General features: G+C 45.4%; 1 protein-coding gene across 11 annotated transcripts in view; it reads left to right on the forward strand.

The window, feature by feature from the left end:
• The window catches only part of ERC2 (ELKS/RAB6-interacting/CAST family member 2), a 909,167-nt gene extending 895,203 nt beyond the window's left edge, over positions 1-13,964 (forward strand). For 8 of the 11 annotated variants that reach the window (XM_080676097.1, XM_080676102.1, XM_080676099.1 and 5 more), the window contains one exon: positions 11,025-13,964. In XM_080676097.1, the coding sequence (XP_080532223.1) occupies positions 11,025-11,372 (348 nt within the window). In that variant the 3' untranslated portion in view covers positions 11,373-13,964. The remainder of the gene's footprint in view (positions 1-11,024) is intronic. The other 3 variants (XR_013960983.1, XR_013960984.1, XM_080676095.1) reach the window with 3 other exon arrangements.
• The last annotated feature ends 5,397 nt before the right edge of the window (positions 13,965-19,361 follow it).

Here is a 19,361-nt window from a genome sequence, read left to right on the forward strand (position 1 = left end):
TGGCCTGGGAGTGATTTTATCAATATCCAAATGGCCCTTGGCAGAAAAAAGGTTCCCCACCCCTGTCCTCCATGCTCACTAGACGTGTATTCCATGAAGTCAGAGCTAGTGCCTGTCTCATTCAACCACAGTCCCAAGGACTTAGCATGGTTCCTGGTAGATGCTTTAAACATTGTGGGAGGGAGAGAAGAAGAGAGGGAAGAAGGAAAGAAAGATTGATTCTCATACTTTTAAAAAACATAGTTCAAAGACAATATAAAAACTATGAATTTGCCTTTGTGTCCCTTTAAGAACCCATTTCACATCCAGTTCTACAGAGCAAAATGGGGTAGCTTTTTCCACTCCTTTATTTTCAGGTGTGTGTGAATTGGGGCTCATAAGACTCAGAGGCCCTGAATTCTCTAAAGAGCCTGACTTCCCTCAGCTGGTTGCCGGTTTGTGTTTGCACATTTTCCTTTTCCCTTTCCACCTACCCAGGGAGTCTCCTCCTCCCCCAAGAAGGCCAGTTCCTTTTGTTGCAGGAAACTCTGATTTGGTGGTTGCTTAGAAAACACAAAAAAAAGTTTGAAGCATGTTAAAATTAAAGCACAGTTAATCAAATGCAAAACTCCGTGCAGCCCCTATCTGCCAGAAATAAATAGTTTAAAAAATGATTTTCAGATTGCTGACAATGATGACTGTGTTTATAGCAGTGAGGTTGCCTGCCTTCCCCAGCCATCATTGCCGGCGTGCACCCAGCATTTAGAAATTAAACAAAAACACATTGAACTTGCTGCATTCGCTGTTGCCACATCGGAGCGCTAATGGGTTTAGTGACCACAACTGACCCAGGCCAGAGTGTGTCAACAGCCAAAGGACCGACCTCGCTGGCTGTTTGTACTTTGCCCAAGTTGTTACAATTTTAATTCTTTGCAGCTTACTTTTCCTGCTTTTTTGGCCTGCCCCCTTCCCTGCGCCCGCCCCGCCATGTCTTAAAGAGCATAGCAGCCAGCCCAGCCTCCTCACAGCAAAGCCATGGCCCTGACCAGAGGTCCACAGAGGCCGGCGCCTCAGCATCTTGGTCTGGTGACAGGTAGACCAGGGCTCCAGAAGGTGCACTTGAGTGTCCTCCCCCTCTGCCTGCAGCCTTCCTCAGCCAGTCACATTTAACATTCGTTCTGGAAACGGCCCAAGGTGAAGAAGCAAAAGGAAAGAGCCCCTTGACTTACCACTCGTCTGGAAAAGTGGTCTTCCTGCCTCTCTTCTATACAAGAAAGCAGCTGCCTGGCGTTTGCACCTTGCCCGCGGTTTCTCTGCATGCCTCGCAGCCCGCCAGCCCTGCCTGAGAAACCAGGCCAACTGCCTCCATTTCTAGGCAGCCCAGCCAACCCCAGGCTGCAGGACCTTGGTGGGGAAGAGGTTAAATTGCTCACCGCCTGGATGTATGCTTTCCTGCCCACACTTGCTCCTGGCCTAAGGCAGTGCCTGTTGTTTGGGGAGGGGGGAAAGGGAGGTCTCGCCTGGACCCAGGTGGCCGACAGGCAAACCATGTTATTAAGAAGCAGGGATCGCAAAACCTTGATCTTCAAAAGAGACCCCTAATTAGTCCCTGGCCCAAGAGTAAATGGCATTCCACTGAGTGAGGTGAGGCGGGAAGGGCGCCTTCAAATCCTGGGGACTAATTGCCATTATTGGCTCTAGGAAGATCCTGTTGTAAACACTTGTCCTCCCAGTCACTTCTGGTCGGCAAACTTGAGATGTCAGATTGTGCCTTCATGTCTCACATTCTCCAAAACGCCTCGCCGGCTCCTTTTCCCAGGAGGGGCATCTCGTTCTTGCCCAGGAAGCTTTCTTAGCACCCAGGCCTCAGAGACGCCCTTGTCTGGTGCGCTCATTCTAGCATTGAATGGTTTCCAGTTAAGGGAACTGAAATGGGTTTCATGTTATTCTCATTTGAATGTGAAAATGCTGTCTCGAAAATCAGCTTTAATTTCAGGCAGACAGGTTTGTCATGAAGCTAATGGGGCTTACACCTCGAACGCCTTGAGTACACAGACCTTTCCCAAGACAAGGGCAAGGCCCTAATGATGGGTTCACTGGGCCGTATACTTTCATCATGTTTGGAACAGCCACCTATTTCTGTATCCCTTTTCTAAGAGAGAGCCCACCCCTCTTCTGGTGGAACACCAGGGCGTGCTCTGCAATGTGCAGGTGTGTTTCTTACCTTTCGTATCCCGTTGCTTCCGGAGCTAAGTGTTTTCCCCCTGGTCTTTGACTCCTTGCTTCTTGGTTCTGTATGGCATATGTGAAGGGAAAGGGCAAACTCCTCCAGGCCACGTGCAGGGTGCGAGGTGTTGTCTAAGTTTGGCTAGAGAAGGTTTCTACCCTTCAACTAGAGAATGTTTTCAAGAGCTTGGGACCCAGAGACCCTGCTTCCATCCCCTTCCGGGGCAGCCTGGTAATTAATACACACCTCAGATGGCAGAAGAGGCCAGCGGCTCAGGGGCTGTGGGGATTTGGGCTGGGGGCTCCCAAACCACTGGGATTCTATTATCTGGACATTCTCAGGGCAAGAAGTATGTCTGAATGGGGTGGGAGGGGTAAGGAGAAAGCTGTGAGTAATTTCTGAATAGTCTTGTGAAGTGTGAGTTTCCTATTCACCTTAAGGATCAACTTTTAGCAAGCAGTTAGGGGCCCTGTGGTGATGTCAAATAGCCCCTTTTCTCCCAAAGCTGAGCTCAGAATCCTTGAGTCAGGAGCTGAGGAGTCACCATGACTCAGCAATAATTCCTTTGTGTGGACTCAGGGTGGGCCAGGAAGGTGGACATTCTATACACCAGGTTTAGGGTATTTGCTCATAGGATTCCATTGTCTCCGTGATGAAAGCAGATGGTTTTCCCTCTGCAGGTAACCTAATAACCTGAGACAACAGATGAGAGCGCTGAGGTATGGGCCCGCCCGAGTGGGGTTCTCCTGGGGGTTCTCCCAGATGACTCAGGCATTTTCCCCTCTCTGGGGCGGGTGTTCTGTTTGTTGAATCAGCCCTGTCTCCCATGTCATTCGCTGCACCCCCCAAAGATTCCCAAAGCATTATTTTAACTAACCTATACGTTTCACTGATTTGAGATGTTAGAAATTGTATGCCAAACTTTTGGTTATTTTAACTAGTTCAGAAAAGAAAGACTAACATCGGTTTTGACAACAAACAAAACCAGTTTTTGTTCTATCAGTTATGTTTAAAAGATTCCAATTTCAAACTAAACACAATGTGTGGTTATTCTGTCAGCGATTTATATAGCCACGAGGGCGCCACAGTTACACACTGCATACATCATTGTATTTTTAAAATGTACTTAATGAACATTTTTTTTCTTTTCTAGTAACTACTTCATTGCCTTAAATGAATGCATTCCAATAGAATTTGTAACAAATGACCACTTTGTGTTTGCATTAATGCCAAACACGTTTAACAAATTTTTAACAAGGAACCCTGGCAAAATGCCAAACTCCTGGAGGGACACTGAAGGAATGCTATAAATTTAAACTAGATTTTACCTTTTCACTTAGCTCAGCCAGTGTCTTAGGTGTCTTGCTATCTCAGGATTGTGGCATTTCTATTTTATGTCAGATACGTTGTACATTTTTATTGTTTTTATTGCTTAGGTTGTAACTATTTCCACAGGACATTTAAATCTCTGCAGCCGTGTCTGAAATAATATGATGGCAGCTTAGAAATTGAGCTTTCTGTCTGCAAATTATTTGTATCTTATACAGGTTGGTAGAGGCATGTATGCAAATACATCTTATTAAAATATAATTATATTTAAAACAGCCCAATCAACCAATTAAATACAAAAAAAAAAAAAATAGAACAGTGGTTCTCAACTGGGTGTGATTTTGTCCCACAGGGGATATTTGGCAATATTTGGAGACAGTTTTTATTGTCATGATTGGGCAAGGGGTGATGCTACTGGCTTCTAATGAACAGAGGCCAGGGATGCTGCTACACATCCTATAATGCACAGGCCAGCATCCACAACAAAGAACCGTCCAGCCCCAAGGGTCCACAGGACCAAGATTGAGAAATCTGAGAGTAGAATGACAAACACCTTTGGCTTGTGGGCAGTCTCTCAGGCTAAAGAAGGTGTTATTTTAAGAAAAAATTACAACTAAAAGCACATTTCCTCTCAACCCATGTTTTCAAAGTGACATGGAATACCTAACGCTGATGTTGGGTGGCAGACTTCTGATTTTCACTTCTGCTGTCTCTGCCCTTGAGAAGAAAAGAGCCCGGTCCATAGTCGCCGAGCTGAAACTGTCTCCTGAGGTGCTGCTGGGGTGGCTGGCAGCCCAAGTTATGGGCAAGCCCAGCTGACCCATGCCAGGTGCAGCCGCTGGAGAAGGTCACCGCTGGGCAGGGGCACGGTCTCCAAGGCAGGGCCCAGGGCAGGCAGGGCGCTGCACGCCCGCAGGGGATAGTTTTAGGTGTTGGGTGGGCAAGCACTTTCATTTCAGTAGCTGTGCAGTTATTAGAATGTCTAGTCGGTAAATACTGGCACCATTATGGTATTAAGTAAATCTTTCATAGAAAGGAAATTTCAGTTTTTGGAAAAGATATTTTAAAGAGAAATATTAATTAAATGTGGCAGGTGTTATGGATAGCTTACAAAAGACCAAGGCTTTTAAAAAATGTACTTTTGTGAAAAGAACACGGAAGACCAAGGTTTCGAGAATCCTCGTGGTAGAGAGAATGGGCTCTGGATGGAGGAGATGTGGGTTCAGTCAGATGCCAGGAAGGTGGGAATTTTACCCAAAGCGTTCAGTTTCCTTAAGCTTCAGTGGCCGTATCTGCTCCAGACTAGCAACAAGGTTGGTGTCATGGTGTCATCCAGCTGATTTGAAATAATTCACGAGAAAGCACAGAGCGCCGTGGCAGAGAGCATGCACTAAACATTAGCCACGAGTAATTCTGACCACAGTGATGTCAAAAATAAATCCCAAGGACACTCGGCAGTGTGTGCCCATCTGATTTCCTTCATTTAAAACACTGTGGTGGCCCTGGCCTGGTAGCTCAGTTGGTTAGAGTGTCATCCAAATACTCCAAGGTTGTGGGTTCCATCCCCCGTCAGGGCACATGTAAGAGTCAACCAACCATTGCATAAATAAGCCAAAAAACAAATCCATGTTTCTCTCTCTCTCCCTCTCTTCCTCTCTCTTTCTCTCTCTCTCTCTTTCTCTCTCTCTCTCTCATCAATAAATAAAAATTTTAAAATCTATAAATTAATAAAATACTGCAAGTAGTTGCGCCAGCAGACAGAAACCAAAGATGAAGTCTGGAGTCCCTCAGTTGCCCACCCTCAAGCTCTCATCCCAAACAGCAGTTTGCAATTCAGAGCCCAGGCTTGCTGGGCCGCCCCGCCCCCAAGCATTGGGCTCTGAAGTGTTACATTTTATTGCCCTGTGGAGCTGTAGGAGGCCACTCGCAAGGTAAAATGCTGCTCTCCACTCATATTTTTGAATTATGGCTTCAAGGTGGTTGCTCCTATCAAGAAAATTAAATGATTTAACATAATTTGTTGCCACTTTGATCACAACAATAATAAATAAATCTTCATGAGGAAAATGGGAAACCCATTCCGGCCCGTTTTAAAAGATGTTAAGTAATAACACAGATGTAGTTATACATATATATATATATTTATTTTTTTTTAAGCAGAAATGACTCTATTGGGTTTTCCTGTGCACAGAGTCACTTAGTGGAGCTGCTCTGCACAATGCCCGCTGCCCCAGCGCGAGAGCGTGCCTCTTCAGACCCCTGCTAATTAGCCTATCCGGGGCTTGCTTTTATGTGGGCACCATGTGCAGGGTCGGGGCGTCCAGGCCATGGTGAATGGGTGTCTGTTTTTGTACCTGGGGCACAGTGCACACATTTGGAAAGCACATGGAGCGTAATGGACATTAACCCAGATGTCAAAAATAGCCCGCGTTTTACTACTGTTATTAAACAGTTTCCCCTTTAACCCCTCCGTGTTTACCAAAGACCCCTTTCTCCCAGCCTGTTTCTGCAAATCACTACTGAATGGCCAGGAGAAGAAAGCCATAATCGGGCAGGTGTCTTTATTCCAAAGAAAAACAGTCTGAAGGCATATTTGTGAGACACCACACATTTATAGCCTGCTCTCCTGGGGGTGCTGGTCCGGGGGCGGAATCTCACTGCTGGGCTCAGCTCACCCCTACCCCCACTTGGCACCCCCACACCCACATGCACCCCCACCCCCACATGCAACCCTACACCCACACCCACCCCACCCTCATACACACCCCCACCCAGAATACCAACTACAGGGCTCCCTTCAGAAGAACCAAGTCAATCTTTTTCACAATGGAAATAGCCTTCTATTTTCCTGTGACACCAGTTACACATTCTTTGGTTTAAAATATCCAAACAGTGCAACAACAACAATAACAATTTAAAGAAGAAAATTTAAAAACACCACCCAGAGATCATTATTAACAATACCCTTCTACCTACTCTTGAAAGTGTTTATGTGTGTGTTGATGCAAGGTTGAATTACACAAGTAGAATTGTAATCCCTTTTCACTGAAAAAATGGTGGCTATCTCTCCATATAATGAAATAGATATCTACCTCATGATGGTCATGTAGTCGCTGAATAAATTCTAAGCATCCCTATCACAGCTCTCTATTCATTTCCTTCAAGTCACAAGTTTTTAAAATCCTCGTGCTTTTATTTATCTGTGCATCTATTTGTTGTCTCTCTTCCTCCCCAAAATACAGGCTCCATGGGGGCAGAGATTTTGTCTTTTTTACCTCCCTGGCACCACGCACATTGTCCAATAGAGTGAAGAGCTGTGTTAGCTTTTTCTGCTGCATAACAACATCACCACAAAATTAATGACTTAAAAGAATGCCCATGGGTTATCTGACAGTTCTGTAGGTCAGAAGACCAGCCAGGCTCCCCTGGGTTGTCTCTGTAGTCTCATAAAGTGAAAGTCAAGGTGTTAGCCAGGTGGATTTGAACCTGGAGGCTGCAGGGAAGTGCCCGCCTTTACGCCCATTCAGGTTGTTGGCAGAACTCAGTTCCTTGTGGTGGTGGGACTGAGGTCCTGTTTCCTCGCTGGCTGTGGGCGGGGGGCTGCCCTCAGCTCCTGCAGTACATGCTCCAGTCCTTGCCTCGTGGCTCCCTCCATCTCAGCACAGCATGTCCCTCCAGGAAAGGCTCTGACTTTGCCTTCTGCTACCAATGCGAGAAATGTCTCTGCTACTACAGGGCTCCTGTGATTAAAGGAGGCACACTCAGATCACCTCTATTTTGATTAATTTAGTTAAGTGATTAGTAGCCTTAACATTTGTCAGGTGGCATGATCCTGGTATGGGATATTCACAGTCCGGATGCCAGGGAAAGAGCAGGAAGTCTTTGGCCAGGGGGTGATGTTAGGATTCTGCCTACTCTAGGTGCTCTCTGATACGTGGGGAAGGAAGAGGGAATCAGCTTGTTCCAGTCCATGAACTGTGCAAGGCACAGGGGACCCTAACTGAGCGAGGCTGGCCTGCCCTGGCCCTTGTCGAGCCCAGACCAGTGCTGTCAATAGAAATATAATGCAAGCCACGTCTGAGCCACAAAACGACAGCCACATTAACAAGAGTAATAAGGGGTACAATTAATTATAATAATATATTTACTTTGATCCAGTACATCCAAAATGCCATTTTAACATGAAATTTACACAAAAATGATATTCCTACTAAAGCTAAAATTTAATATGTTGATTTATATTCATTCAAAATCAGTATTAAAAACTAATTTCATATTAAATCTTCTAAACCCTGGGTGATTTCACACTCACAGCACACCTCAATTTGGACTGGCCGTATTCCAAGGGCGGAGTCGCTGCATGTGGCCAGTGGCTGTCATGTTGGTCAATAAAAGTCTAGACAAGTCGCCAGAAGGGGACAGTGCAGCATGTGGGAGACTTCCTGTGCTGCATCCTACACGCACGAGGGTCAGGAAAGGCCTCTAGGGAAGACACGACATCTAAGCTGAGATGGACGCAAAAGTAGGGATGGGTCGGGTCAAGGGTTGGCGTCAATGCATGTCAGACAGAAAGGAAAGGTTGTGAGGTGTGAGAAAGGGAAGCATTAGGCCTGCAGATGCAGGTTCAGCAGAGGTGGGACATGGAGGTGGTGCTGGAGAGAGAGGGGCCAGGTGGCCCTGGCCTGCATGGTCCAAGTCCACCCTCCATCCTCCATCCCGAGGCAACGGGATTGGAAATGAGGGCTGTAAACCTGGAATGAAGATGAAGTCAGTGCCATTATGGAAATAGCACCACTGGCTGCACCGAGGAGGATGCAGAGTTGGGCGCTGCAAAAGAGGATGCGTGGGGACAGGTTGGGCCTGTGTGGCCCTCCAGGTGAGGGAGGTCTGGCCAGAGATTGCCTCTTGGTTGGTGGCTGCCCAGTTCACCTCCTTTTAACATCTTTTTAAAAGCATATGCGTGTTTGTCCCTCAACCAGGAATCATCTGTGTGTCCAGCTGCTGGCGACGTCACTGGAGCTTTTTCTCTCAAATCCATTTAGGCCTCCTGGCAAACGGGTTGTCTGACTGAAGGAGGCGCAACACTGTTGGAGACTCCTCTTTTCTGCAGCACAAGCCGCACCCCCAAACACTGCACCGCGGTTGCAAGGCACTGTGTTTTGCCTTGTGACCTGTTACGCAGCTGGACATCTTCTCTCAACTGAATAAACGCTTGTTCTTTGCTATTTTATCTTGGAAAAACATCAAGGACATCGGACATTCACTGTAATTATTTTTCACTCATTTCCCCATCGGTTAAATACGACCGGTGCATTTTCGTACTACTTCGGTTTCTCTCTACCTTTTAATCACCTGCCCTTTTAATATATTGGTCAGCCTTTTAAAGGGATGATTAAGAAATGCTTAATGCACAAAAGAATTAGAGCTATGCACAGCTCATGGAGCCGAAAGCGTGCTCTGACTTACAATTTTCATACGGAGTTTGCAGAGACTTTATGTGCCAGAATGAGTAATATGATCTGCTCTAGGAACTCCCTAGCTTTCTGGCTCTGCAAAAGTCATTTTTTTTTTTTTTTTTTTTTTGCTCTGATTCAAGTTTCTTAACCAGAAGGGTTACACCAAACTCCTCAGAGTCTGAATGAGCAGAGTTTATCCAAGCCACATACTTCATTAGCACCGTTTAATGGTGGCTTGGGATAGCAGCCTACCTGGGCGGACACGGGCATCTTTGGCGCGCTCATTCGTCAGTGTGGCCTGAGAAGCACCAACCACCAAATCAGACAGCTCAGGCCGCGTATAAAGAATGGCTCACACGTGTGTGAGTGTGTGCGCCTGTTTGATCTTTCCCCGCCCCACCATATTCCCCAGATAGCTGCACTATTGCCATATGCCCGGAAACTCCCAAAGTATTCAAAGGCCATATGTGAATGATAATGAGGCAGGCACACAAAGCTGAGCATCAGCGGGGAAGAAAGCCATCATCTGAAGGGTCGATGCGGGATGGTCCTCTCCTCTCCCCCCTGCGCTACTTCTTCTCCGGCTGCAGTGTATCCCACACTCAGGGCCTCTCCTGGGGACAGTGAGAAAAGTGAAGGTTCTCTGGATACCTGCTCCCAGGGTGTGAGCAGTGCCAATGCATGGTGGCAGGTGGCATTTAGGGCTGGGTTTAAGCTGACACACAGGCCTTGAGATGTGGGGATGAAAGCCAACTGTGCCACATTCTGCTCTATTTAAGGAGATGTCAATATTCTTTTTTAAAAAATATATAATTTTTTTATTGACTTCAGAAAGTAAGGGAAAGGGAGAGAGAAAATCATTGATTGGCTGCCTCCTGCACAACCCACACTGGGGATCGATCCCACAACCCGGGCATGTGCCCTGAATGGGAATCAAACCGTGATCTCCTGGTTCATAGGTCGACGCTCAACCATTGAGCCACGCCAGCTGGGCTCAATATTTTTTTTAAATATGTTTTTATTGTGGTAAAAGTTACATAAAATTTACCATTTTAACCAATTGAAAGTGAGCAATTCAGTAGCGTTAAGTACACATGCCGAGTTGTACAACCAACGCTACCATCCCTCTCCAGCACTTTCTTATTACCCCAAACAGAAAACCTGTACCCACTCAGCAACAGCCCCTCCTGTCCCTCCCCTGGAGCCCCGGGACCCTCTCCTCTATTTTCTGCGTCTGTGACTTTGTCTCTTCCGGATATTTCATGTAAGTAGAATCACACAGTATTTGTCCTTTGGTGCCAGCTTATTTCACTTAGCATGTCTTCAAGGTTCATCCATGCTGTAGCCTGTGTCAGAACTTCTTTTCCTCTTAGGGCCAAACAGTATTCCACATTACCACTTTCTGTTTAGCCATTCATCTGTTGACGGACACTCGCAAGTTGTTTCCACCTTTTGTGAATAATGCTGCTATGCACATTGGTGTATCAGTTCTGGCTCTATCCCTGGATGCGGAATCTCCGAATCCTGTGTTCTTTTAAGTGGTTGCACATGGTTTGTAAGTGAATGTTAAGTTTTCTGGGGTCTTAACCATCTTTAACTCTCTAATCTCTATAAAGTCCCGTTAAATAAATAACAAAACAAAACCAAAAAAAAAAAAACATACTCATTGTAGACAAGTGTAGAGAGAGAAAAATTGGCACATAATTTGATCACATCGAAATAACCACTGAAACGTTTCCTTTTCATTTCTTTTTGCGTATCAGGAGATATCTGAGACCTACATGTGACATGTTTTGAAAGGGGCTCTTTCTCAGATGTGTTTGCAGGACATAATTTAACTTTCTGTTCACTTTATCCTTCCTATATGCTTCCTCCTCATTGCTAACCCCTCTCCTCACCAATTGCAACCAACCCCAACCCTAGAGAGTGGAGGAGGGTCGGTGCAGGGGTGGAGGTGGGGAGCCCCAGGCAGGATGGGCTCCAATATCACCGACAGTCCCCGGGATGCTAAGTGATGTGCTTTCTTGTTGCAGCTATCAGAAGGGCTGACTAAAGGGAAATCGCAGCTCTGCAGCAATATTTTGATAATCCATTGCCGTGCGGCTCACGCCCCTGTCCATCACCACGTGGAATGCTCATCAGGACTGAAAAGGAGTCTCCCTTCCATTGCTGAGCACGGTTCCGTTCCACCTGATCGTCCCTTCATCATCCCATGTCGTTTCATATGTTGGAAAGGAAGAATGTGGCAGAGGAGGAAAAGGGTAGATCCTCCATTTTTTTTTATTTTTATTTTTGGTCAGGATTTGGGCATTAAATATGTGATCATCTCTTCTGAATATCATTATTTGATAACTTTTTGTTACATCAACATCATTGGATAAATTTCAACTCCGTGGGATTTTGTTAACTGTGGATGCTGCTTCTCTTGGACAACAAGCTTCATCTCCAGCTTTTCTGCCTGTTCAGTCTGAGAGATCATTCGGAATGCATTAGATTTTCAAAAAGGATGAGTTCTGTGAGTGAGTGGTGTTGGCAGTGTTTGTATATCAAGGTGCATGGAGTGTTTGACAAACCAAAACACCAAAAAATGGCGAGCCTTTACCCTCCTCTATTTCTTTAATTCGCTGTTTGAAGAACCACATTTTGATGGTATAACCAGTAGTTACCTCTGGGCCAGGTTGGAAATGAAATCAATTTTTTAAACCACTAATACTTGCCAAGAAATCGCCTTATGAGAATGTGGTGTGTGTCTCTGACAATGCATGGCACATCTAAATTGGTCATTCATGATTTTATCTGCCCTGTCACTGTACTGGAGAGTGGCAAAAGCCTGAGGCACCTGCACATTTCTGTGCCGTGGTCCACGCACCCCGTAGCTGGGGTGTGGCTGAGCCTCAGACTCTTATTATTCCCGTACGTACAGGTCTCCATGAAGAAGCTGGGACTCATTTACATTTCAAGATCCAAATGCTGTGCAAACAATGTAAGCTTAGATCTTCTGTAAATGAAGGGTCATTTCTCAATTTTTTTTTTTTAAAGTCTCCAACATGGATTCCAAAGCATTTTCAGCATCAAACATGAAAACATTGATGAATGAGAAATAATCACAAAAGCTGTGTATCTGTATATAGCTCTACACAACATGTTTGTGGGTACAGTCGTTATTTAAAGCACATGCCAGGGAAAGAGACCAAATTTTGAGGTCTTTTACATACAGTGACATGGTACTAAGGAGAATTAAACTCCTACTGTTTCCTCTGAAGATAAAAAAAAAAATAAAGTGTTATAACTTCATAAAGCTCATGACCAAGTCTGGCAAACATGTGCAGCTCTTGTATTGATCCATTTTTTTTTTTTTTTGTCAATGGAAGAAACCCTTCCACGTGTATGCAAGTGGAAGATTAAAATCTGCATTTTTAAAGGACAGTGAATTTAAGCATGAGTGGCCTTAATAAATATAGTTGTCTTTCTTTACTGCTGTGAAAAGGATTCTAAACCGATGTTTCTGAATCTTGCATTGAATTTAGTCGTTATTATTACTTTTTCAAATGTTGGTGCAACCAACTGGACCTCTCCCATGAGCCATAGAGATATTTAAAAGACAGGCTACCCCGTTTGTCAGGAAAGATGAAACTGGGTTGCACTGTTCATTCTCGGTGCATGAGGTGTCATAGATTCAAGCAGGTTTCTTGCTTCTGGCTTCGTCCCTGTAAGTATAGTGAGCTCTGTAAAGCTTCTGTGTTGCATAAACCATCCAAATACATTCATGTTTAAAAAATCTGTCCTTTATCAAAGGGATGTAGGTCTTGATTGGAAAAGTGAGCAGAGTTCTTTGCAAGTGTATTTAGCACGTGTTCACACAATGTTGCACTGAGAGCCCAGGCCACAAACATGCCCCCATGAACAGCGTGGATATCCTCACCCAGGAGGTCCTTGCTATCTCTTACAGCCAAGTCCCGACCTGAACTCTGCAACTGAAAACTTGAAGTAGGAAGCAGGAAACCCACGACAGAAAATGGGGTCCTTGAAACAGAAAAAGCAACCAAACGTGTGTAGAGTTAGCTCTTTCTAAGTATGTGCCAATTTTGTCACAGCTATTGTCTGGGGGATCATTTTTTGCCCCACTTTTGTTAATTAACAATATTATTGATCCTACATTTATGGGGGCATGTCATTTAGTCCCTGAAAATTTTAATTTTTCTAACATAGCATCTTTTCCCATTTCTTGTAATATTCCTGATATTTGGGGGTTACAAAAAATTTCCCTTTTCACATATTAAAAATAGTCTCTGGGTTTACAATAAACACTGTGATGTTGGGAAGCTCTTTCCTTTGCACGAACTTTAGCAGGTCCCCCCAATCCTAATGAAGTTGGAAGAAAGAGAAGCTGAGGCTACCATTTGGGAGAAGTTGGTCTTCTTGCTTTGTGCAAAAGCAGACTTGGCCTTTATGCCCGATTTGATTTCCATGTACAGTCTCAATTTTTGTATTTAATGATTTTTGTGTATCCAGTATGCACGTGAACAGCGTGTCAACTTTCATTTGAAAGCGGGTTTCGATTTACTTTTAAACAGTGTTTATGACGAGACCTCCAATGTGTTGACATAAGTTCTATCTGAGAAGTTTTTGTGTTGAGTGGCGTTTGAATGCTGCCAGGGGTCAGTGTATCTACTTCCCAGAGACCCTTGTTTGATAGTGCTTCTTGTAATATTTCTTCAAGTGAGTGGCATGTGGGTTGTGATATTGACCATGTGATTATGGACTTCGATATGAAATAAATAAATAAATAAAACTAAGGAACCCTCAGAAACTACCAGTGGGCATGTATTAGCCAGTCATTGTAACCTCGTGTCTAGTAGAAGTACAACGTACAAGGTCTGTACAGTTCATAAATTTGTTACCATGTGTATGAGAAGTACTTTGTGCTGATCGCCTTATTTATATTCATCAAATAAACTTTGTTTCTTTCTGAAGTGAGTTCATTCCATCTCTAATAAATGCTCCAGTTGTGGTGGTTTCTCATTTTCTTGGGTCCCAATTTGAAGAACCTATGCACTTGAAGAAAAATAAAAAAAGGAAAAGGGGAGTTATGAACAGCCAAGGCATAAATTTCCCTTTTATGCATAGCTGGATCTAGAGGTTCATATTAAAAAATTGAGTCATTGGCGGTACCTCCCATCTTCTTTCCCTCCCTCTTCCCTTTCTGCCTGTCTCTCTCAATGCTTCCCTTTTCATCTCTCTCCCTCTGCCCCCCTCTCTCTCCATTCTGCCTCTTCTCCCTGTGTCCTCTGCACTTTCCATGGGCTTGACGCCACTCTGCTAGGTTCTCTTCACTTGGTGGCAAAGTTGACTGCCAACAGCTTTGGGTTTTAGAGGAGAGCCCCTCTCTCCCCAACATCCCTATCAGCCCCCTAAAGAGACTCTCACTGGCTCATTTGGATCATGCATCCAATCGCCTTATTAAGGGAATTGGAAGGGTGAGGCCTAGTGGATGTGGGAGGGGCAGTTTCCAAATGGGGGAAATGGGCTGTCTTCTAGAAGAGAGGAACAAGAACGCTGGGCAGGCAGAAGTAATAGCTAGCCCTGTCATTACTTGTGTTCTCACACAAAATCATGCAGAAAAATACCGAAAATCATCCCCAAAAGGGCTCACCAGCCTTCGCAGCCCACCTGTGGGTCACAATGGAGAACCAGCTGCTGATTTCTTTAAAGGTTTGAATTATGTGTCAGGAAATGAGTTACCAATTCTTAACTTTATTGAAATCAAAGAGTAATCGATTATCGGAGCTAGAATGTATGTTAGAGAGCCTCATTTCACAGGTGGGGCAACTGAGGTCTCGTCAGAAGTGACTGATCCACACGTACATGGTAAATTCATTGCCATCCAAGACTGTCCCCAGAGCTCCTGAAATAGGAATCTGTGTCCCTGGGGGCGCCCTGTGGAGGAGAGGATGGGACAGAATTCTCACCGTTTGGCCCTTGACAACACAGGGAAAATATCCTTTGGTTTCTATGCTTTATAGACTCCAAGCCACCGGGTGTGAGATCCTCTCAGGCACATTTTGGGGCAACCTACAAAGCCGTTTGCCCATTTCATTATATTGCCTCTTTGTGGAAAAAGAACTTTGGTTGGACAAGAATTTCTTACCTCGTAGAACTTCCTAAAGCAGCGCTTGCTTTCAGGCCTGATTCTGTAAACCCAGCTGGCCAGATGGGGCCTCTGCCACCCTGTCCACAACCAGTCCTCCTGGTAAGAAAGGTTCCGGCCCACACTGCTGGGCTCTACTACCCATCAGCCCAAGCCTTTCACTCATTTTGGATCATGCATCCAATCACCTTATTCAAGGGAGTTGGGAGTGTGAGGCCTATTGATTGACAGGCCTAATGGATGTGGGAGGGGCAGTTTCCAAAGCGGGAAATGGGCTGTCTTCTAGAAGAGAGGACATGAACGCTGGGCAGGAAGGAGCAATAGCTAGTCCTGCCATACAGATTTGATTTGGGTGCCCCCGCGGTTCTGACCTTGCAAATCAACCTTGACTACTCCTAGTATCTATGAACTGCTGTTGCAAATGACTGAGAGATATTCTAATTCTTGGAATTACTAATCCATATGAATAATCCTACTCTAATAAGTAAATATGGACCAACATGACTGAACGTGAGCATTTGCTAGGAGCCAGACCACAGCATTGAGGACTAATGTTCATCGGCTCGTTTATTCCTGACAACAGTCCCAAGAGGTGGGCACTGCCAGGCCCCACATTTGACAGTGAGGAGAGTGGGGACCACAGAGATGACCAGCAACAGCGGGTGTTGATAGAGGACTTCCATGGTACCAGCGTTGTGGTAAGTGCTGTGCTTATGTGAACTCATTTACCATCAATGTAACCCCAGGATGTAGGAACTATTATTATTCTCACCCACAAGGAAGAGGGGGTCCAGGGAGCTTACATGTCTCACAAAGTTCCCCTAGATCCGTGGTCGGCAAACTGCGGCTCGCGAGCCACATGCGGCTCTTTGGCCCCTTGAGTGTGGCTCTTCCACAAAATACCATGGCCTGGGTGAGTCTATTTTGAAGAAGTGGCGTTAGAAGTTTAAGTTTAAAAAATTTGGCTCTCAAAAGAAATTTCAATCATTGTACTGTTGATATTTGGCTCTGTTGACTAATGAGTTTGCCAACCTCTGGGATAGGGGCTTAATCACAAGTAACAACAATAGCCTGTAATTATTGGAATTAAGAGTCTAGGTCAGTGGTCAGCAATCTCATTGGTCAACAAAGCCGCAGTTTGCCGACCACTGCCCTAGATGGCCCGTGTGGTGGAGTCAGGTTTTGGACCTAGAGCTCAGCAAGCTCCTCCGCTTCGGGGATGCATCGGGCCCCAGTTCAGATGGGAGGGAACGTATGGGGCTGGGGTTCAGATCCCACTGGTACCCACCTGTGGAGAGCGGCTACAGAGTTTGGACAGGTTCAAGCCTTGGACTAATGAGAGGGCACAGTCCTCTCATGGCCATGTGCAAGTCCCAGCTTGGAGGGCAGAGCCCTCCCAGCACAATTATAGCCAACAGCTATAGTTGTAAGCTTGAACCTATGGTCCGAACATGTGACCCCACGTGCCTAAGTGATATAGGCTGCAAGTAAACAAAGCCTGATCAGGTGCATGTAATTGAGTAGGATAAAAACCCACGAGAATGTTGTAAACATCTTGACCATGCCCTTACTTTGCCTCCTGGCATCTGCTATAAAATACACGGCTTGTAGTCCATGGCGCTGTCCCTCCATCAGAGAGGCAGCGTCCCGCTGAGACCCAGCTTTCATTCTCTTGTCTGTCTTTTCTAATCTTTCACTGAACCTGGCTGAGCTGGCGTGGCACTTAAGGCGCCCTGGGGCTGAGTATGCCATGGCTGTGCAGGCTCGCCACACCCACCCAGCAGGGCTTCCCTAGAGTAGGTTTGGTCTCTAACACACCTATAGAGCTCATAGGAGCTAAAGGAATTGGTTGCTTCATCAATACCACAGCTGACTCATATGATGGGACAATGGCCAGGGATCCCAATGGAAATGAAGCCACCTGTGAAAGAGAGTCCAGACAAAGCTGTACATGGATTTAAGCTTGCTATCCATGGGTCCCTCTGATTTCTTCTGAGCCCTGGGCATCAGCACCTCGGACCTCCTAGCATCCTTGGGTTTGCAGGGTGGAGCATCTGGGACAAGAGACTGGACAGGTGTCCCCAGGTGGGAAAGGGCTGGAGTGCCCTGCTGAGGGGTGTGGGCGGAATGCTGTTGGCCACAGGGTCCCATCCTCAGTCATTAGAATACCACTTTCCTGTTTTTTTTTAAATGTATCTGAAGACGGTATGTTGTTGGAGGTAAGTAATTTTTAAAAACAAAACGGGCTCACATTTTTATTTTAATAAGTTTACTTTATGTAAAGAAATACCACTATCAGAAATGAGAAAGTAGGATAATTTTTAGTACACAGACACCACCAAATATAAGAACAATAAAATAACTAGGACAAAGTTCGGAGCCTGAAGATTTCTCTTTGCTAAAGGGGAGGCTGGCAATGGTTAGAGGAGTGTTTCCAGGGCTAAATGGGGAATCCCTCTTTCTTACTGAATCAGGACTCAGAAGTGATCGCTGAAGGAACATTTAACCACGTGGTTCAGGGTTGTTTAAGACTGTATGTGAACTACCTAAAATCATTGCAAGGACCCATTGGGGTCTCTGAATTTTAGGAAAGCCTCCTGCAGTAACAGAAATCCAGTGATGGACTTTTAAATAAACATCATTTTTTTAGTAGACTTTATTTTTAGAATAGTCTTAGATTTTCAAAAAATGGATCAGGTAGTGCAGAGAGTTCTTAGATAAGCTCCCCCTGCCCACACGTACCGTTCCCTCTGTTATTTAGACCTTTCGTTAGTAAGGGCTCACCAATGAAAGCACCACTGATGCATGGTCATTCACTAAAGTCCACACTTCACTCAGATTCCCTGAGTCTTACCTAATGTCCTCTTCCGGTTCCAGGATCTCACCCAGGGACCACACCACACCTAGTTGCCATGCCTCCGTAGGCTCCTCTTGGCTGTGAGTTTCTCACACCACCTTTGTTTGGAAGAACTTGATGTTTTTGAGGAGCACGGGTCTGGTTTATCATAGGTTGCCCATCTTCTGGGATTTGTCTGATCTTTTTCTCGTGACTAGACTGGGGTTTGGTTTATGGGAGGAGGACCACAGCGGTAAAGCACCCTCCTCACCACATCATCTCAGGCGCAGGCACTCTCGGCGTGAGTCCTGGCCTTGATCACCTGGCTGAGGCATGCTGTCAGGAGTCTCCACTGCAGTTACTCTCCCCCTCCCCCACATGATGGGTTTCTAACGTGCAGAGATGAATGAATAAATCTCTGTCACTCTGTGGCGAGTGTAGGTGATACACTGGCTAGAGAGCAAGAAATTCCAAAAGCCTTTGGACAAAGACTGTTTGAGCTCTGTTGTTTGGACAAGTTCCCCCTACCCCTTGACAATATCTTTGCCTCCCTTAGCCTTGACTTCCCGGGCTAGGTTATGTGAGCATCTATGGCAGGAACGGTGGATGTGGGTGGTATAGACCCTTTCCCAAGTACAAGGCAAAGCCAACATTTCTATGGTTTCAAAACAGACGTTGTCTGTGTCAACACAGTGACTTCACTTAGGGAAAACTCAGGAGAGCAACTTTGCATAAATTCAAGACAAAACCTCCATGTCTACATAGCTGCCACTCACTGGATAAGGATGCTATGGCTCCTTGAATTGGGGAGGAGAAATGTGAGGATTTAAATAAATGTATCTTTCAGGATTTTTTATTTTGGAAGTCCCCCCCCCTCCCATAGAAGAAAAGAATAAAAAAAAACTAACACAAGATACTTTGAGCAAAAATAAATATATACATGCATGGCTTCGTGCAATAAATAGTTTAGAGGTAGTGGGTTTTTGGTGTGGCTTGTTCCAGAAATTGAAATGACTTCTCGCTCTTTTTTCTTGGTTTTGCACCCTTCATGGTAATGCATTCCCAAGCTCCCTGAAGGTTGCATGTGAGACCCCAGAACCTATGTTTCTCTGCCAAGGGGTGGAATCATGTGCTCTTCCCTGCTAGGAATGGACCCCTCTTCAGTCTTGGGACCAAGAAGGGGAAAGGTGGATCCCGGAATAAGAAAGAAAATGAATTCTGAGGCGGGAAACGTTGAATGCACACAGCAAACAACCTTAGGGACTGGTTCATTTTTCCTTTGAAAGGCCTTTTGGCCCAGAGAGGAGCACCACGGTGTGCGCTCAGCATCATATTGGCAATCAAGGCACCTCAGCTGAAATCTCAATTGTATAACCACATGCGCTT

Source organism: Plecotus auritus (genome assembly GCF_963455305.1).
Source record: "Plecotus auritus genome assembly, chromosome: 6".
Lineage (NCBI taxonomy): Eukaryota > Metazoa > Chordata > Mammalia > Chiroptera > Vespertilionidae > Plecotus > Plecotus auritus.